General features: G+C 46.9%; 1 protein-coding gene across 5 annotated transcripts in view; it reads left to right on the forward strand.

Annotated features, from left to right (window-relative positions):
• LOC140411199 (WD repeat-containing protein 26) overlaps positions 1-21,833 on the forward strand; it is a 365,602-nt gene that overhangs the window by 269,402 nt on the left and 74,367 nt on the right. For all 5 annotated transcript variants that reach the window (XM_072500288.1, XM_072500289.1, XM_072500290.1 and 2 more), the window contains exon 9: positions 10,580-10,699. In XM_072500288.1, the coding sequence (XP_072356389.1) occupies positions 10,580-10,699 (120 nt within the window). The remainder of the gene's footprint in view (positions 1-10,579; positions 10,700-21,833) is intronic.

The following is a 21,833-nucleotide window of genomic DNA, read 5'->3' on the forward strand; positions in this document are numbered from 1 at the left end:
CACTGCAAAATATTTTGAATGTTGGCAGCCCGATAGTAAAACAAAAAACTTGGGAGAGCTAAGCCTCCGTCCGGCTGTCTCTCTCGAGCAGAACACTGCGTTTCTTTTTTTAAAAATATATTTTATTGACATTTTTTTTCCCTGAGCAACATTTTTCCCGCTTACAAAACAAGCAAAACGATAACAGTAACAAAACAGAAATTTTTAAACTTTTTAATAATAATAATAATATACAAGTAACAAAACCTCGTACTCTATTGACCTATACTCAACTGCCTCCGCCCCCCCCTCCCCCCTGGGTTGCTGCTGCTGGTCATCCGTCTTCCCTCTAACGTTCCCCTAGGTAGTCGAGAAATGGCTGCCACCGCCTGGTGAACCCTTGAGCCGATCCTCTCAGGGCAAACTTTATCTGCTCCAGTTTAATAAACCCCGCCATATCGTTTACCCAGGCCTCCAGTCCGGGGGGTTTCGCCTCCTTCTACATGAGTAGGATCCTGCGCCGGGCTACGAGGGACGCAAAGACCACGACATCGGCCTCCTTCGCCTCCTGCACTCCCGGCTCTTCTGCAACTCCAAATGGAGCTAACCCCCAGCCTGGTTTGACCCGGGCCTTCACCACCTGCGAAATCATTCCCGTCACTCCCTTCCAATACCCTTCCAGTGCCGGGCACGCCCAAAACATATGTGCGTGGTTTGCCGGGCTCCCGCCACACCTCCCACATTTGTCCTCCACTCCAAAGAACCTGCTCAATCTTGCCCCCGTTATGTGTGCTCTATGTAGCACCTTAAATTGAATCAGGCTAAGCCTGGCGCATGAGGAAGAGGAATTTACCCTGCTTAGGGCATCAGCCCACGTACCCTCCTCTATCTCCTCCCCTAATTCTTCTTCCCACTTTCTTTTTAGTTCGCCCACCGACTCCTCCCCCTCTTCCCTCATCTCACTATAAATCTCTGACACCTTGCCCTCTCCGACCCACACCCCTGAAAGCACCCTGTCCTGTATCCCCTGTGTCGGGAGCCGTGGAAATTCCCTCACCTGTTGTCTAGTAAACGCCCTCACCTGCATATATCTCAAGAAATTCCCCCGGGGTAACTTATACTTTTCCTCCAGTGCTCCCAAGCTCGCAAAAGTCCCATCTATGAATAAATCTCCCACCTTCCTAATTCCCAACTGGTACCAGCTTTGAAATCCTCCATCCATTCTTCCTGGGGCGAACCTATGGTTGTTCCTGATAGGGGACCCCGCCAGGGCTCCCCGCACCCCTCTCTGTCGCCTCCACTGTCCCCATATGTTCAGTGTTGCCGCCACCACCGGGTTCGTGGTGTACTTTTTCGGTGAGAACGGTAGCGGCGCCGTCACCAGCGCCTCTAGACTCGTCCCTTTACAGGACCTTCTCTCCAGCCTTTTCCACGCCGCTCCCTCACCCTCCATCATCCATCTACGTATCATTGCCACATTGGCGGCCCAATAATAATCTCCCAAGTTCGGTAGTACCAGTCCTCCTCTGTCCCTACTGCGCTGAAGGAACCCCCTCCTTACTCTCGGAACTTTCCCTGCCCACACAAAGCTCGTAATGCTCCTATCTATTTTATTAAAAATGGTCCTGGTGATTAAAATAGGGAGACATTGAAATACAAATAAGAACCTCGGGAGGACCATCATCTTAATCGCTTGCACCCTGCCCGCCAGCGATAAAGGCTGCATGTCCCACCTCTTAAAGTCCTCCTCCATTTGTTCTACCAGCCGTGTCAGATTAAGTCTGTGCAAGGTTCCCCAGCTCCTAGCGATCTGAATCCCCAAGTATCGGAAGTTTCTTTCCACTTTCCTTAGCGGTAAGCCTTCTATCTCTCTACTCTGGTCCCCTGGATGTATCACATATAATTCACTCTTCCCCATGTTTAACCTATACCCCGAAAATTCCCCGAACCTCCTCAAGATTCGCATAACCTCTATCATCCCCCCCCCCCCCCCCCCCCCGCTGGGTCTGACACGTATAGCAATAGGTCATCCGCGTATAACGAAACTCGGTGTTCTTCTCCCCCTCTAGTCACCCCTCTCCATTTCCTGGAGTCTCTCAGCGCCATGGCCAGAGGTTCAATTGCCAGCGCAAACAACAATGGAGACAGCGGGCATCCCTGTCTTGTTCCCCTATATAATCGGAAATACTCCGATCTATGTCGACCTGTAACTACGCTTGCCGTCGGTGCCCCATAAAGTAGCCTAACCCAGCGAATAAATCCGTTCCCAAACCCAAACCTCCTTAACACTTCCCATAAATACTCCCACTCCACCCTATCAAATGCCTTCTCTGCGTCCATTGCCGCCACTATCTCTGCGTCCCCCTCCACTGAGGGCATCATTATCACCCCTAATAGCCGTCGCACGTTAACATTCAATTGTCTCCCTTTTACGAACCCTGTCTGGTCTTCGTGCACCACCCCTGGGACACAGTCCTCTATCCTCGATGCCAGCACCTTTGCTAGCAGTTTGGCGTCCACGTTCAATACTGAAATAGGTCTATAGGACCCACACTGCATCGGATCTTTGTCCCTCTTCAAAATTAGCGATATCGTCGCCTCCGACATTGTCGGGGGTAGTGTCCCCCCTTCCCTGGCCTCATTGAACGTCCTTGCCAACAACGGGGCCAACAAGTCCACATATTTTCTGTAGAATTCCACCGGGAACCTGTCTGGCCCCGGGGCCTTCCCTGCTTGCATGCTTCCCAGTCCCTTAATAACCTCGTCCACCTCAATCGGCGCCCCCAGGCCTGCCACCGCCTGCTCCTCCACTTTCGGGAACCTCAACTGGTCCAGGAACTGCCGCATCCCCTCCTCTCCCTCTGGGGGCTGAGACCTATACAGTTCTTCATAAAAGGTCTTAAACACCTCATTTATCTTTCCTGCCCTTCGCACGGTGTCTCCCCTTTCATCCCTAATTCCTCCTATCTCCCTCGCTGCTGCCCTCTTTCGCAGTTGGTGCGCCAACAGGCGACTAGCCTTTTCCCCATATTCATACCTCCTCCCCTGTGCCTTCCTCCACAGTACCTCGCCTTTCTGGTGGTCAGAAGGTCAAACTCAGTCTGGAGTCGTCTCCTCTCCCTGTACAGCTGCTCCTCCGGGGTCTCTGCAAATTCCCTGTCCACCCTTAAAATCTCCCCCAGTAATCTATCCCTTTCCTTGGCCTCTGTTTTCCTTTTGTGGGCCCCAATAGAAATCAGCTCTCCTCTGACCACCGCTTTTAGTGCTTCCCAGACCACTCCCACAGGGACCTCGCCGTCGTCATTGACCTCCAGGTATCTCTCAATACACCCCCGCACTCTTGCACACACTCCCTCATCCGCCATCAGTCCCACATCTAATCGCCAGAGTATTCTCTGCTCCCTGTCCTCTCCTACTTCCAGGTCCACCCAATGTGGGGCATGATCCGAAACCGCTATGGCTGAGTATTCAGCTTCTTCCACCCTAGAGATCAACGACCTTCCTAAAACAAAAAAATCTATCCGGGAGTACACTTTATGGACGTGGGAGAAGAAGGAATACTCCCTAGCCCTGGGTCTAAGAAATCGCCATGGATCCACTCCCCCCATTTGGTTCATAAACTCCTTAAGTACCTTGGCCGCTGCCGGCCTTCTTCCAGTCCTTGAGCTGGATCTATCTAGCCCCGGGTCCAGCACCGTATTGAAGTCCCCTCCTAAAATCAAATTTCCTGCCTCCAGGTCCGGTATACGCCCCAGCATCCGTCTCATGAACCCCGCATCGTCCCAATTTGGGGCATACACATTAACCAACACGACCTCCATTCCCTCCAGCCTACCACTCACCATTACATATCTACCTCCACTATCTGCTACGATGTTCTTTGCTTCAAATGCTACCCCTTTCCCCACCAAAATGTTCACCCCTCTGTTCTTTGGGTCCAGTCCTGAGTGGAACACCTGTCCCACCCATCCTTTCCTTAGCCTAACTTGGTCCGCCACCTTTAGGTGCGTCTCTTGGAGCATAACCACGTCTGCCCTTAGTCCTTTCAAATGCGCGAGCGCTCGGGCCCTTTTTATCGGTCCATTCAGGCCTCTCACGTTCCACGATATCAGCCTCACTGGGGGGCTACCTGCCCCCCTCCCGTGTCGACTAGCCATTACCTTCTCTAGGCCAGTCCCGTATCCCGCCTCCGCGCTCCTGCTCGCTCCCCCAGCGTCGCATTCCGCCCCCGACCACCCTCTCTTTAGCCATTTCCTTTTGGATTTCCGCAGCAGCAACCCAGTTGAGAACACTGCGTTTCTGGGACACTTACCCACCCAAATGAAAGCAGAAATCAATTTGTTAACCCTAATAAAAAAGGATTTGGGCAAAAACAGTAGAGATATATATGAAAGAATAATAATAACCTGGGAAGTATGTTCATTTTGATGGTTTGGATCCTACCCGCCAGGGACAGGGTCGTCATTCCACCTCTAGATCTGCTTTGACATTGATGGGGCTTCAGTAGTTTGATTTGTGAAATGAGACCCAATTAAGGGCCACTCTGACCCCCAAGTAACGGAATTAGCATTAGACAGGCGAAAAGGCAATGAACTAAATTGAGCTCCTCTACCAGGAGAGTTCACTGGAAAACACTCACTCTTACCCACATTTAGTTTATTTATTTATTTTTTAAATTTAGAGTACCCAATTCATTTTTTACAATTAAGGGGCAATTTAGCGTGGCCAATCCACCTAGCTTGCACATTTTTGGGTTGTGGGGACGAAACCCACGCAAACATGGGGAGAATGTGCAAACTCCACACGGACAGTGACCCAGAGCCGGGATCGAACCTGGGACCTCGGTGCCATGAGGCCGCAGTGCTAACCACTGCACCACCGTACTGCCCCACATTCAGTTTCTAACCAGAGAAGGAACCAAATGTATTGAGCGTGTTCATTATGCTATCTATGGGAGAAGTCGGTTTCGTAGTGTACCGGAAGTAGGTTGTCTGCATAAAGTGATGCCCGATGCTCCACTCCACGATGCGGCACAGTGGAACAGTAGTTAGCACTGCTGCCACAGCGGTAGGGTCCCAGGTTCAATTCTAGCCTTGGGTCACTGTCTGTGCGGAGTCTGCACCTTCTCCCCGTGTCTGCGTGGTTTCCTCCGGTTTCTTCCCACAAGTCCCGAAAGACTTGCTGTTCGGTAATTTGGACATTCTGAATTCTCCCTCAGTGTATTCAAAACAGGAATGGAATGTGGTGACTGGGGGATTTCCACAGTAACTTCATTGCAGTGATAATGTAAGTCTACTTGTGACAATAATAAAGATTATTATTATTGAGGAGGACAAAGGCCTTGCCATCCCTGATGGGGCAAGAGATTTTGGTTTGGAACAATCTAATTAAGGGTCCAAAACACAGTTCAAATTGCCTTCTAGAATCATCCAGTGTGAATCGAGGTTGGGGAGAGCGTTCACAAGGAAATTAATAAAGTTTGTGCCATGCCAGTTAGTGTTCACCAGGGAGCTACACGAAAAATAAAACAACTGTTAGGGTCGGCTACAATCTGAGAGGAGGAGAATTGTATTCTCTTATGAATTAAGGTTGCAGTGCCCCATGGCCTGTAATTCTTACGTAGCCTGGTCTGGTCCTTAACACCCAGGTGGGTTTCCTGCAAGAAAACAACATCAGAATTTAGGTTCTTGAGGTGGACAAATGCCCTAGACCGTTTTAATGGGCCATTCAGATCCTTGACGTTCCAGGTAACCCAAGTTAATTAGAGGTCTCCCACCGGTCCTGAATTCGGAGTCAGCCATTTACAAAGAGAAATACCAAACAAATGACCCAGAGTTAAAGTAAATAGATCCACCCAAGATGGTACCGAGCCAAGTCAGACGACTCAACAAAAAAGGACTTTCACACCTAGGACCAACAATCTTCAGCTGCTTCATCAGTGACCTCCCTTCCATCATAAGGTCAGAAGTGGGGATGTTTGTGGATGACTGCACAATGATCAGCACCATTCGTGACTCCTCAGATAATGAAGCAGTCCATGTCCAAATGCAGCAAGACCTGGACAATATCCAGGCTTGGGCTGACAAGTGGTAAGTTACATTTGCACCACCCAGGTGCCAGGCAATGACCATCTTTTACAAGAGAGGGTCTAACAATCGCCCCTTGACATTCAATGGCATTACAATCGCTGAATTCCCCACAATCAACATATTGGGGGTTACCATTGATCAGAAACTGAACTGGATTAATACTGTCGCTACCAGGGCAGGTCAAAGGCTAGGAATCCAACAGCGGGTAACTCACCTCCTGACCCCCCCCCCCCCCCCGCCCCAAAAAAGCCTGTCCACCATCTACAAAGCACAAGTCAGGAGTGTAATGGATTACTCTAAACTCACCTAGGTGAGTGCAGCTCCAACAACACTCAAGAAGCTCGACACCATCCAGGAGAAAGCAGCCCGCTTGATGGTTCCCCTTCCACAAACATTCAAACCCTCCACCACCAACGAACAGTGACAGCCGTGTGTACCATCTACAAGATGCACTTCAGTAACTCACCAAGGTTCCTCAGACAGCACCTTTCAAACCCACGACCACTACCATCTAGAAGGACAAGAGCATCAGATACCTGGGAACCGCACCACCTGAAGGTTCCCCTCCAAGTCACTCACCATCCTGACTTGGAAATATATCACTGTTCCTTCACTGTCACTGGGGCAAAATCCTGGAACTCCCTCCCTAGCAGCACAGTGGGTGTACTTACACTTCAGGACTGCAGCGGTTCAAGAGGGCACCACACAACAACATTCTGAAGGGCATCTAGGGATGGGCAATAAATGCTAGCCTAACCAGCGACACCCACATCCCGTAAATGATTTTGTTTTTAAAAAGTCAGCAAACTAACACTAAAACCCATCCCCGCACCTCCCTACTTCAATCACACCCTTGTGTAACAATAATAAAAGATGCCCTATACCAAAACCCACAGTTAACGTAACACAACTAGCGATACGTTCCAAGTTCATTTTCACAAATTGTGAAGAGCTGCAGCAAACCCTCTCTCACTGCTTCCGTTAGTTAACCCTTTCATTAGCATGGAGACTCCCCACTAGAAAATAAAATAAAACCGTGTCTAATTTACAACACCATAAGAGTATTCAATCATCAAACCCAACAACAATGATGAAAAGCAGAAGGGAACTATAAACAATAATCAATAAACCCCAAACATGATGAAACGTGAAACACCTGTTCGCAGGATCATAAAAAAGAATAAACCTGCATTAAACAGTGCTCAAATAAAGTTTTCGAGCAAAGGAATCAGACTTCTCCGCAAATCAAAAAGGCAGTCTTTCTCCCCAACAGTCAAAGTCGAGCCGGTAGGCCATTCCAAATCTGACTCCTTTTTATACAAGATAGCTTTTACTCCATTGAAGGCAGCTTTTCTTTTTGACAGGTCTGCACTCTTATCCTGCTGCGAAGGACCTGCTCTTTTTCCTTTAAAGCTATGGAAATGTAGGAGAGAAATGAGCCCTGTCCAATTCGGGCGGGGAGGGGGGGTTGTAAACACACCCTCACCGATCTTATAAAACATGCTTGAAAAATAATCAGTCGGGGTGCGGCCCTCTGGCAATCCTACTATGCAAACGTTCTGCTGTGGTCTATTTTCCAGGTCACTTATTTTGGCCTTCAATATTTTATTGCTCTCGACCACTGAAGTAAGATTGGCTTCCAGAGAAATGATCAGATCATTGAAGTCTGTTAATACCGTCTTGATCCTTTTAAGTGTGGTGCCATGTGGCTCGACGGTCTTACTTGATTTTTCTAGATTTGAGTGAATGTGGGCCAGAGCCACCCCAATCGATCTTTCCAGATCCACCCCCAAATTTTGATGGTGTTTCTCTAATTCACTTGCACTGATGCAGCCGAGATCATTGGCCATTAGTGGCGTGGTCAGTAAAGGAAAAAGAGAGCCCGCCATCTTACTACTCGAGGAACCCTACGAAATCTCCAAATACGACAACAGATTCCGGCCCTAATCCTCTTATTTTTATATCTCCCACCCATTTTCGTATGGTAAGTGCTTTATTCTGTTAGAATATCGGGTTTTTGCACTTAGTAGTGCTAGAAGCGAGGGTAGAAAAAGCAGGTTTCTCGTGGGAGCTTCTGCGTGTGCCTCTTTTCTACATTGCATCACCGGAAGTCTCAATTGAAACCTCATTGTAAACTTAAACAAAACAAGAACACAAAGCCCATTATCTAAACAGAACTACTATAATGAGCTGCAGTCAACCCCTCAACACTGCTCCTGTTAGTTAACTCTTGGGAGGCTCCCACCGAGTGTGAAGAAAAATTATTGTAAAAAAAAAAGTATAAAAACCCCTAAAACATTGTACCCTAACAGGGAGCTGTATATTTTCATGACAATTAGAACAGAACCCCACATAAAACTAAACCCCAAACCTACGTTCAAACTGTGAAAACTTCTACCCCAACAAGAATGGGAAAATGCAAACATGAACATTGAACCCCAACAAGTCAACATGCCCATCTCCAATACACAAAAAACTCAATTAGCCTGTGCCCAACCCATGTTTTTTTGCAAAGGAGTGTGCCTCTCCCAGCTCATCAAAATAATAGTCCTTTCCCTCGAAAGTCACTCTTAGCCGTGCCTGACCCATTACGCCAAATTGGACTCCACTTTTGCACAGGGCGGCCTCGGCTTTGTTGAATGCGGCCCTCTTCTTCACCAGCTCTGCTCCCACGTCCTGATGGTAGAACCTGATGGCTTGGCCCTCCCATTTGTAGTTGCAATGCTCCCTTGCCCATCTCAGGACCCACTCCTTTTCTTTGAAGCTATGAAACCTCACGATTACCACACGCAGTGGTTTCTCTGGGCGAGGCTTCTGCCACAGTGTACGGTGGGCAGTTCCAACTCAGGAGGGGACATGAATCCACCCTCCCCCACAATCTTTCCCAGCATCTCCACAAAATATTCTGTGGGAGACAGGCCTTCCGTCCCCTCTGGCAGCCCCTCAATTCGGAGGTTTTGCCTCCTGGAACAATTCTCCAAATCATTCACCTTGGCCGTCAGCAATTTATTTGCTTTGGGCCACCGGAGATATCGATGCTTCCAGTGAGGCAAGCTTGTCACTATGCCTTGAAATGGCCACCTCCATTCCTTCACCAGAACCTCCACTGTTTCATTGGTACTCTCCAAAGCTATTTGGATGGGAGCCAAGGCTTCTTCCATCGATTTGCGGAGGTTCCCCAACACAACTCACCAGTGTTTGTCAAATTCTGTCGCCAAGGTGCTCGTAAGCATCTCTGCCGTTAGCAGAGTGACTGGAGTCCCAGAGATTGCCTCTGCCATCTTTTCCCCTGACGAGCCCCAAGAGGTCTCCGACTGTTGATGGACTTCTACGTTCTGCCTTTTTTCCCCTACCTTTTCTGAGATTTTCACTCGAATAGGACTCTTATCCTATTAAATATGTGGGTTTTCAAACAAAAATACTCCCAGGAACTAAAAGAATAGGGCTAAAAGTGCAATACTCTGGTGGGAGCCACCTCGTGCAGGTCTTTCCCCTGAAGAATAACGCATCGAAAGTTGGGAAACTGTCTTAATTGCCATTCATCCACCATTCTCTTTTCTCTCTCCCCCCACCCTTTGCGTTCAAGTGTCACCATGTGTTTTCCCTATTCATACACCTGGAGTTGTAGATCTTTGCATGCACTGCTTCGGAAATCGGTCAGTTGCAGGGGATAGAGCTGTCTGATCTTTTTTTTTTAAACCGTCTTACAAAAAACAGCCTGGTGTCTCATGGGTGATTAGATTTGAGATTTATCCTTCAAAAAATCAGCGCAAAATGGCTCTGATCCATTGGCACCTTTTGAATACATAAAGTTGGCATTCTGTTGCAGACTGTTGCTTAACGTGCAGAGCAGCAAAAAAGATGCTCCACCCACTTAAGTTCTTGGATGCAGTGCGGTATGTTGAGAAAGGACAGTCTCCAACCTGTTCAGTGCCTGGTTCAAAATGATATGGAAACAAATCAGGCATACATCGAATGTTATTTGAGACAAACCAGGAGGAACATGTGAAAATAAAATTAAATTAGCAGCAATGAAATTTTATGTAGAGGTATTTGAAATTAACTAAGCCCTTAAGTGAGAAGACCATCAGTGTTACAACAAAGATTTTGGTAATCCATAATGGGCTTGTGGAGTTTTCAGGAGTACATTTCAATTTTGAAAATATGCACTAAAATTGGTTTGAACTATAAATGGAGCATTTTCAGCCACACCGCTTGTGAAAACCTGACAATAACAGGTGGAAGGAAAAGATCAAAGTAATAAACTCATAAGAAAATTGCACGTTCTTCCTATCACTTACTATTGCAATAAATAAGCCTATGCAACAGGCTTGAAGGACTGAATGGCCTACTCCTATTTTCTGTGTTACTATCTGAAAAATCTGGGTCTGCATGTTTATAATACTGAAATCTGATTTCAGCATTGAAGAAAACCTTGACTCCGCATAGTTGTGTTACTTTTGACGTCAGAACCCGTTACACTCAGTGAGTTAAATGTTTCCACTTTGTAGACGGGGGAGCTGAGAACCAAGATGAGTCAATCCCATGAGGATAGTCTGACAAGTGTGGCTTGGAACCCAGATGGAAAACGCTTTGTGACGGGTGGGCAACGTGGACAATTTTATCAGTGTGTAAGTTACTCCATTTACCTTGTGTATATATCAGAGTGTAAGTTATTCCATTTAACTTGTGTGTCTGTGTGCTTACTCATTGTCAAAATTTGTATTTCTGAAAATGACTATAATTGGACTTGTCAACTATCTAATACTTCTACAAAACGGGTTAATTTGACGTTTAAAACATTTCTGACATTCACATATTTTGGAGTATTATGTAAAGTTTGTCGTCCTATCCATGACTCCAGGATTCTCCAAAAGAGAAAATAGAATCCTTGGCTTTTTTCCTCCACAACAGCTTCCTTAAACCTCTTCCTCCTCCATCGTCACTTCTAACTGGTGCAAATAGCTTGCATCATGCCAATCTTTGTGACACTCAGCTGTTTCTGTTGCTGCTTAACCTTGATCACCAAACCAAACATCTCTCCTGTCCTGGCACTGAATCCAAACCCTGCTAAAACACTGAATAGATTTTAAAAAATTAATTCATGGGATGTGGACGTCGCTGGCTGGCCCAGCATTTGTTGCCCATCCCTAATTGCCCTAGGGTGGCTTCTTTGGCCAATATGCGGTGCATTTAAGAGTCAACCACATTGCTGTGGATCTGGAGTCACATGTAGGCCAGGCCAGGTTAAGACAGCAGATTTCCTTCCCTAAAGGACATTAGTGAACCTGATAGGTTTTTATGGCAATTGACATTGGTTGCGTGGTCATCATTAGGCCTCACATTCCCGATTTTTATTGGATTCGAATTTCAGTATCTGCTGTCACTAACCATGGGCGCGAATACTTTTTGTGGCTCTGATCATGGTGAGCTAACCCTTCTCAACCCCAGCTGCAGCCTTCAATGCAGCTGTCTACACCATCTTCCTCCATAGCCTCTTCACTATTGCACGGTTAGGCAGGCTTCATACATTGCTCAGTTTCTGTCATCTGAGTATCTTCAATAATAGCTTGTCTTTGCATCTCTTGACCCTTTATCTCTAGAACCCCCCCCCCCCCCCCAAAAAAAAAGATCTATCCATGTTCTCTCAAACACCCAGCCCCTGCTTCCTGCTGTACATGCTGCTCCTTAGCCGTAACAGCCGCAACAGATACAAGAACAACTTACACAGGTACACTGATGAAACCTGGTTTTTATCTTTCTACTGCCTCTGTTGATTTCTCCCCTGCCTCTGGCTGACTGCTCGTCTGACCTTTAAAACTAGGAGATCTGCAATGCAAGTAATACTGACAGCTGAAGAAACTTATCTTGCACACCAGGTTGAGAATTAGTCATCTGAAGTATTTGCCTCAGCATCATATTCAAATCTAAGATGGCACCTCGTCTGCTGATGGCTGGAGCCTCACCCATCCCTTTGTCACATGAAAACTCATGCAAACCGACTGCTGAGCAACTTCCCATCCTCTCTAAACTTCGCTTATCAATCCTATCCTCACTGGCTATATTAGCTCCGAATCTCTCAAAGCTTCAAGTTAAATTTCTTCTTCCTGTATTTAATTCCCTTCATGGCCTTTCCCCTCCCTTGTTCTCTAATCTTCATTTCCTATGCATCTACCCTCCCTGAACTTCCTATTTCTCTGACTTGTTGCCTGTATGTTATTCCTCTTGCTTTTCTGCAACTTTAGCTGCCTGGACCTATCCTCTGGAATTCCTGGTTCAAAACCCTCTGCACTTCTGTATCCTCCTCTCAGATTTCCTTAACCCTCCTCTCAGACTTAACGTGTTTAAAATTTGAAGGGGGACAAAGTAGATAGAATTAACTTTCCAGTGATTGAGAGATCTTGAATGAGTGGATCATAGAACCATACAGCAGAAGAGGCGCTTCGGCCAATCAAGCCTGCAGTGACAAAAGAAAAACTACTCTAATCTACACTAATCCCACTTCCCAACACTTGGCCCAAAGTCTTGAATGTTATGGCATTGCAAATGCTTCAAGTATTTTTTAAAGATTGTGAGGTTTTGTGCCTCAACTGCTCTCCCAGGCAGTGCATTCTGGATTCCCACCACCCTCTGGGTGAAAGATTGTTTCCTTTCTGTCCACCCTGTCCTTTTTTTTAAAAATTCATTGAATGTGGGCATCGCCTGCATTTATTGCCCGTCCCTAAATGCCCTTGAGGGGGCAGTTAAGAGTCAATCACATTGCTGTGGATCTGGAGTCACATGTAGGCCAGACCAGGTAAGGACGGCAGATTTCCTTCCTTAAAGGACATTCATGAACCAGGTGGGTTTTTACGACAATGGTTTTATGGTCACCATTAGACTTTCAATTCCAGATTTTTATTGAATTCAAATTTCACCATCTGCAGTGGCGGGATTTGAACCTGGATCCCCAGAGCATTACTCTGGGTCTCTTGGTTTACTAATTCAGTGACAATACCAGTACTCCACTGCCTCCCCATTTCCCTCAATCTTCTCCGTTCTTTCAGGTCCTCTCTGTGTTCTCTGCTCCAAAGAAACAACCCAAGCTTATCCAGCCTCTCTTCATAGCTCAAATGCTCCATGCCAGGCAACTTCCTAGTGAATCTCCTCTGCATCCTCTCCAGTGCAATCACTTCCTTCCTATAGTGCAGTGACCAGAACTGAACACAGTACTCCAGCTGGGGCCTAACCAAAGTCTTGTACACTTCCGACATAACCCCCTTCTCTTATAATCTACATCATGACTAATAAAAGCCACGATTGGTAAAGGCAAGTGTCCCGTATGCCTTAACTACCCTATTCACATGTCCTGGTGCCTCCAGGGATCTGTGGACAAACACCCCATGATCCCTCTGTTCCTCTCAACTTCCCACTGTTCTGCCGTTCAGTGAATACTCTTCGTGTTACTACTTCCAAAGTATAAATACAAAATGATATTAAAGTAATGCAGAAAGAGCTGAAGAAACGTATTTTGCACAAGGTTGCGAGTTCGGCATGCTCTATAAGAATTAGTCATCTAAAGCAGAGACCACGTCAACTTTGAACAATAGGTTATATAGGTGGTTAAAAAACAGGAGATGTAAGAATATAGAAGCATAGCATGTTTACACAGAGGATAGACACCTCTGTCTATTGGGTCGAACTACCTGTTTCTGTGTTGTGCGGGAAGACAGTTACCTCTTGAAGGACTTGAGGAATTCAAAGCAGGTGCTTATCACAAGAGCTAAAAGGTAATTGGGTGGCCATTTTATATCCTTCAGGGATACAGCTTGCGAGCCCATCCAGTTCAACAATAGTCAGCATGAGTGTACTTGCTAGATGTTGAAAGAAATGTTCTCAATGTAATGACCAACGCACTATTCATTACTGGAGTGTTTGAGTCAGATTCTTTTAGATGCCAGCCAGTGACTGGAGCACATGCATCTGATTACTGTAATGTGTGACAAGAGTGAAAAGGAGCAGAGCATGGCACTTGATGCGCACACATGATTGAGAGCTTGCTTTTATCCCTGAATAAACACATTGAGAGGTGTCACTATCTGCAAGTTAAACATGCAAGTCTTCTTCATATTTTGGTAGCTAGTCCTTTGGGACGTTACATATGTGCAAATTTCTTGTCTGAGTGCACTTGCTTCAGTCAATTCAGCAGAAGCCTATTGTTACTGCAGTATCATATACTGAAATGTGATGTTTTTGTCTTCAGTTTAACAGCAGGATGGGTGTGTTGACCTATATATTTGCTGAACTCTTTAATATAAACCAGATGAGGCTTGTCTGTAATGGGTTTGATGGCACAGTACAAGGCATTGAATTTTTGCTTAAATCAGGAAATCTTTGTTTTGAGAATGCTTTAAGTGATCCAGTTGCCCAAATGCTACAAAGTTCACTGCTGACCTTAACTGGATCAAACTGTTTGGTGTGTTTTGTTGCAATCTGTGCTGTTCACATTGTTCTTCACTCCACATCCCCAGATATGCTACTGTTTTTGTTAGAGTCCCTTGCAAATCAGTTGCATCCTTGTAAACAAACATCCTGAGAACAATAGCCTAGTTATGCAAGAGATTAGTAACCCAGAGCAGCAGAGAATTTAAACTTGGCTAACGGCACGTGGACACCTTTGGCAAGGTCAACACTTATTGCCTTTGAGAGGAAGGTGCCTCCTTGAACCGCTGCAGTCCGAGTGTAGGTACACCCACTGTGCTTAAACCGGAACTGCAGAACAGCCCGATTGGGGGCCGGTTTAGCTCAGTTAGCTGAACAGCTGGCTCATGACACAGAGCTCCGCCAACAGCGTGGGTTCAATTCCTGTACTGGCCGACGTTATTCAAGAAGGCCCGTCTTCTCAATCATGCCCCTCGCCTAGGGTATGGTGTTCCTCCAGTTAAATCACCACCATTCAGCTCTCCCATCAGAGGACGAGAACCCCAAACAATCTTTCAATCTTTAAAACTGTGAGAAAAGGATATTTCACCCCACGAGGGTTGACTGAACAATAGGTTTATTTTATGTTAAAACAAACTTTAATTTAAACACAGTATTGACCACATTAATATCAAAGAAATAGCTTCGCAATGATCAGTTAAACAGTTCTTAAAGGAATAATTTTAACTTATTTTGTACGCACGTCGTTAATTCCAAACAGTTCAAATGACACTTATGAAGTTACCAAAAGAGGTTACTTGCTTATCTCTCTCTTGACCATTTGGAGCGAGAGACACAGTTCAAGAGCAGATCCAGTACATTTCTGTCCTGTCAAACTCAAATCCAATGGCAAACTACTAAAACTACAGACAGACCTGGCTCCTTTCATCAATTACATCATCTGTATCCTACTAAGTTCCATGACCGGCTTGGCTAGGACTAAATACAATCCTTCATAAATTATCTACACTACTATTCCATTTGTCCTTTATCTGTAACAAGTGGAATGAATTATGACCTCAACTTTACGACTCTTTAATTACAGCTTTAGTAGGCACACTGCTTGTATATATTCTAATAACACCACTGCCCCAAATAAGAAATGTATAACAATTTCTACATTCGTCACAGTGCCGAGGGTGGCATGGTTAGCACTGCTGCCTACAGCGCTGAGGACCCGGGTTTGATCCCGGCCCCGGGTCACTGTCTGTATGGATTTTACACATTCTCCCTGTGTCTGTGTGGGTTTCACCCCCACAACCCAAAGATTTATTTATTTTTAAAATAAATTTAGAGTACCCAATTCATTTTTCCAATTAAGGGGCAATTTAGCGTGTTCAATTCACCTATCCTGCACATCTTTGGGTTATGAGGGCGAAATCCATGCAAACACGGGGAGAATGTGCAAACTCCACACGGACGGTGACCCAGAGCCAGGATTGAACCTGGGACCTCGGCGCCGTGAGACTGCAGTGCTACTACTGCGCCACCGTGCTGCCCCCCACAACCCAAAGATGTGCAGAGTAGGTGGATTTGCCACGCTAAGTTGCCCCTTAACTGGGAAAAAAAATAATTGGGTACACTAAATTATTATTTTTTTTTTTTAAAAGGAATCAAATATTCATCACAGTGGGGCCATAACCAAAATCGAAAGCAGGGCACCAGCATTTCCTTGCTTTTATGGAAATTACAACATTTCCAGAAGCCATCCCTTTAAGAACAATTACAGCTAAGATACTGGTATAGAAGTTAATGCAATTTTTTACTCCACTCGTTATCGATGGAGATACAGTCGGATGAAGGTTTTAATTTCAGGTCTTGTTTAAAACAGTTAAAAGTCCACAACATATCATCCACAAACACTTTAGAAAGGTATCAACAAACTTTCAAAACCATGTTTAAAGTATATTGTCATGAATATCCCTGTGATTGGGACAAAGGACTGGTCTTTCTTTTATTTGTTGCTCTAGATTCACCGAATGAATCTACTGGTTTTAGTCTTTTTAAATTTATTTATAGATGTGAGGTAAAAGGTCCTCTGAAATTAATCAAAGAAAAGTTTTCAGGAGAGAGGGACGAATCCTCTGTTAGATTTGTTGTCTGTGTTCCAGGGACGGCTCATGGAAGCCTGCAAAGTGGCTCAAGAACATCTCAAAGGTTTCTCAAACAAAGATGAAGGAATGGGCAGATAAGCAAACTGTGACCCGAACATTGCAACCAGGGGCTGAAGTGTTAGTGTTATTACCTTTACAGGGGGAAACCCCTGTAAGGACGTTCACTGGTCCATACAAGGTAATTCAAAGGGTTGGTAAAGTAAATTATTTAATAGACACCCCAGATTTCAAGAAAAACAATCCGATGTATCATATTGATATTTAAAGCAGTACCATCATAAAGAGGAAGATGACAAAGAGCAGGTATGTCCGGTTGTAAGTACAGTGAAGGATGAGAGTGACAGGTGAGGTAGAAGGAGACTTAGACACATTAAACCTCCTTCTATCCGATCAGTAACTATCAGCTAAATATATTTGGACATTCCTTATTAAGACAGATTTGTTGGAAGGATACTGGCAAGTACCTTTAACATCTTGAGCTAAGGAGTATCAACTTTGTCACACCGAATAGGCTATACCAATGACAAGTAATGACATTTGGACTAAATATTGCTCCAGCCACTTCTGAAGCCTTAATGAATCAAGTGGTCACTAATATTTCTTTTTTTTTAATTAAATATTTTATTGAAGATTTTTGGTCAACCAACACAGTACATTGTGCATCCTTTACACAATATTATAACAACACAAATAACAATGACCTATTTTATAAACAAAAAATGAATAAATAATAAATAACAAAAATGAAAACTAGCCCTAATTGGCAACTGCCTTGTCACAAGTAACACTCTCCAAAAATATAATTTAACAGTCCAATATATAATTATCTGTAGCAACGACCTATACATACTATACAGTATATATTAACAACCCTGAGAGTCCTTCTGGTTCTTCCTCCCCCCCCCACCCCTCCCCGATCCTGGGCTGCTGCTGCCTTCTTTTTCCCATTCCGTCTATCTTTCTGCGAGGTATTCGACGAACGGTTGCCACCGCCTGGTGAACCCTTGAGCCGACCCCCTTAGGACGAACTTAATCCGCTCTAGCTTTATAAACCCCGCCATGTCATTTATCCAGGTCTCCACCCCCGGGGGCTTGGCTTCTTTCCACATTAGCAATATCCTGCGCCGGGCTACTAGGGACGCAAAGGCCAAAACATCGGCCTCTCTCGCCTCCTGCACTCCCGGCTCTTGTGCAACCCCAAATATAGCCAACCCCCAGCTTGGTTCGACCCGGACTCCTACTACTTTTGAAAGCACCTTTGTCACCCCCATCCAAAACCCCTGTAGTGCCGGGCATGACCAAAACATATGGGTATGATTCGCTGGGCTTCTCGAGCACCTCGCACACCTATCCTCCACCCCAAAAAATTTTCTGAGCCGTGCTCCAGTCATATGTACCCTGTGTAATACCTTAAACTGAATCAGGCTTAGCCTGGCACACGAGGACGACGAGTTTACCCTGCTTAGGGCATCTGCCCACAGCCCCTCCTCGATCTCCTCCCCCAGCTCTTCTTCCCATTTCCCTTTTAGTTCATCTACCATAGTCTCCCCTTCGTCCCTCATTTCCCTATATATATCTGACACCTTACCATCCCCCACCCATGTCTTTGAGATCACTCTGTCCTGCACCTCTTGTGTCGGGAGCTGCGGGAATTCCCTCACCTGTTGCCTCGCAAAAGCCCTCAGTTGCATATACCTGAATGCATTCCCTTGGGGCAACCCATATTTCTCGGTCAGCGCTCCCAGACTCGCGAACTTCCCATCCACAAACAGATCTTTCAGTTGCGTTATTCCTGCTCTTTGCCACATTCCATATCCCCCATCCATTCCCCCCGGGGCAAACCTATGGTTGTTTCTTATCAGGGACCCCCCCAAGGCTCCAGTCTTTCCCCTATGCCGTCTCCACTGTCCCCAAATCTTCAGTGTAGCCACCACCACCGGGCTTGTGGTGTAGTTCCTCGGTGAGAACGGCAATGGGGCTGTCACCATAGCCTGTAGGCTAGTCCCCCTACAGGACACCCTCTCTAATCTCTTCCACGCCGCTCCCTCCTCCTCTCCCATCCACTTACTCACCATTGAAATATTAGCGGCCCAATAATACTCACTTAGGCTCGGTAGTGCCAGCCCCCCCCTATCCCTGCTACGCTGTAAGAATCCCTTCCTCACTCTCGGGGTCTTCCCGGCCCACACAAAACCCATGATGCTCTTTTCAATCCTTTTAAAAAAAGCCTTCGTGATCACCACCGGGAGGCACTGAAACACAAAGAGGAATCTCGGGAGGACCACCATCTTAACCGCCTGCACCCTCCCTGCCATTGACAGGGATACCATATCCCATCTCTTGAAATCCTCCTCCATCTGTTCCACCAACCGCGTTAAATTTAACCTATGCAATGTGCCCCAATTCTTAGCTATCTGGATCCCCAGGTAACGAAAGTCCCTTGTTACCTTCCTCAACGGTAGGTCCTCTATTTCTCTACTCTGCTCCCCTGGATGCACCACAAACAACTCACTTTTCCCCATGTTCAATTTATACCCTGAAAAATCCCCAAACTCCCCAAGTATCCGCATTATTTCTGGCATCCCCTCCGCCGGGTCCGCCACGTATAGTAGCAAATCGTCCGCATACAAAGATACCCGGTGCTCTTCTCCTCCCCTAAGTACTCCCCTCCACTTCTTGGAACCCCTCAACGCTATCGCCAGGGGCTCAATCGCCAGTGCAAACAATAATGGGGACAGAGGGCATCCCTGCCTTGTCCCTCTATGGAGCCGAAAATATGCAGATCCCCGTCCATTCGTGACCACGCTCGCCACTGGGGCCCTATACAACAGCTGCACCCATCTAACATACCCCTCTCCAAAACCAAATCTCCTCAACACCTCCCACAAATAATCCCACTCCACTCTATCAAATGCTTTCTCGGCATCCATCGCCACTACTATCTCCGTTTCTCCCTCTGGTGGGGCCATCATCATTACCCCTAACAACCTCCGTATATTCGTGTTCAGCTGTCTCCCCTTCACAAACCCAGTTTGGTCCTCGTGGACCACCCCCGGGACACATTCCTCTATTCTCATTGCCATTACCTTGGCCAGGACCTTGGCATCTACATTTAGGAGGGAAATAGGTCTATAGGACCCGCATTGTAGCGGGTCTTTTTCCTTCTTTAAGAGAAGCGATATTGTTGCTTCAGACATAGTCGGGGGCAGTTGTCCCCTTTCCTTTGCCTCATTAAAGGTCCTCGTCAGTACCGGGGCGAGCAAGTCCACATATTTTCTATAGAATTCGACTGGGAATCCATCCGGTCCCGGGGCCTTTCCCGCCTGCATGCTCCTAATTCCTTTCACCACTTCTTCTACCTCGATCTGTGCTCCCAGTCCCACCCTTTCCTGCTCTTCCACCTTGGGAAATTCCAGCCGATCCAAGAAGCCCATCATTCTCTCCCTCCCATCCGGGGGTTGAGCTTCATATAATTTTTTATAAAATGTCTTGAACACTCCATTCACTCTCTCCGCTCCCCGCTCCATCTCTCCTTCCTCATCCCTCACTCCCCCTATTTCCCTCGCTGCTCCCCTTTTCCTCAATTGGTGTGCCAGCAACCTGCTCTCCTTCTCCCCATATTCGTACTGTACACCCTGTGCCTTCCTCCATTGTGCCTCTGCAGTGCCTGTAGTCAGCAAGTCAAATTCTACATGTAGCCTTTGCCTTTCCCTGTACAGTCCCTCCTCCGGTGCTTCCGCATATTGTCTGTCCACCCTCAAAAGTTCTTGCAGCAACCGCTCCCGTTCCTTACTCTCCTGCTTCCCTTTATGTGCCCTTATTGATATCAGCTCCCCTCTAACCACCGCCTTCAACGCCTCCCAGACCACTCCCACCTGGACCTCCCCATTATCATTGAGTTCCAAGTACTTTTCAATGCACCCCCTCACCCTTAGACACACCCCCTCATCTGCCATTAGTCCCATGTCCATTCTCCAGGGTGGGCGCCCTCCTGTTTCCTCCCCTATCTCCAAGTCCACCCAGTGTGGAGCGTGATCCGAAATGGCTATAGCCGTATACTCCGTTCCCCTCACCTTCGGGATCAATGCCCTACCCAGCACAAAAAAGTCTATTCGCGAGTAGACTTTATGGACATAGGAGAAAAACGAGAACTCCTTACTCCTAGGTCTGCTAAATCTCCACGGGTCTACACCTCCCATCTGCTCCATAAAATCTTTAAGTACCTTGGCTGCTGCCGGCCTCCTTCCAGTCCTGGACTTCGACCTATCCAGCCCTGGTTCCAACACCGTATTAAAATCTCCCCCCATTATCAACTTTCCCATCTCTAGGTCCGGAATGCGTCCTAGCATCCGCCTCATAAAATTGGCATCATCCCAGTTCGGGGCATATACGTTTACCAAAACCACCGTCTCCCCCTGTAGTTTGCCACTCACCATCACGTATCTGCCCCCGTTATCCACCACTATAGTCTTTGCCTCGAACATTACCCGCTTCCCCACTAATATAGCCACCCGCCTGTTTTTCGCATCTAGCCCCGAATGGAACACCTGCCCCACCCAACCTTTGCGTAGCCTAACCTGGTCTATCAGTTTCAGGTGCGTTTCCTGTAACATAACCACATCTGCCTTAAGTTTCTTAAGGTGTGCGAGTACCCGTGCCCTCTTTATCGGCCCGTTCAGCCCTCTCACGTTCCACGTGATCAGCCGAGTTGGGGGGCTTCCCCCCCCCCCCTTGTCGATTAGCCATCACCTTTTTCCAGCTCCTCACCCGGTTCCCACGCAGCTGTATCTCCCCCAGGCGGTGCCCCCCCGCCCATCCTCTCCCATACCAGCTCCCCCCTCTCCCCAGCAGCAGCAACCCAGTAATTCCCCCCCCCCCCCCCCCCCCCGCTAGATCCCCCGCTAGCGTAATTACTCCCCCCATGTTGCTCCCAGAAGTCAGCAAACTCTGGCTGACCTCGGCTTCCCCCCCGTGACCTCGGCTCGCACCGTGCGACGCCCCCTCCTTCCTGCTTCTCTATTCCCGCCATGATTATCATAGCGCGGGAACCAAGCCCGCGCTTCTCCCTTGGCCCCGCCCCCAATGGCCAACGCCCCATCTCCTCCACCTCCCCTCCTCCCCCCATCACCACCTGTGGGAGAGAGAAAAGTTACCACATCGCAGGATTAGTACATAAAACCCCTCTTTGCCC

Source organism: Scyliorhinus torazame, chromosome 4, assembly GCF_047496885.1.
Source record: "Scyliorhinus torazame isolate Kashiwa2021f chromosome 4, sScyTor2.1, whole genome shotgun sequence".
Classification (NCBI taxonomy): domain Eukaryota; kingdom Metazoa; phylum Chordata; class Chondrichthyes; order Carcharhiniformes; family Scyliorhinidae; genus Scyliorhinus; species Scyliorhinus torazame.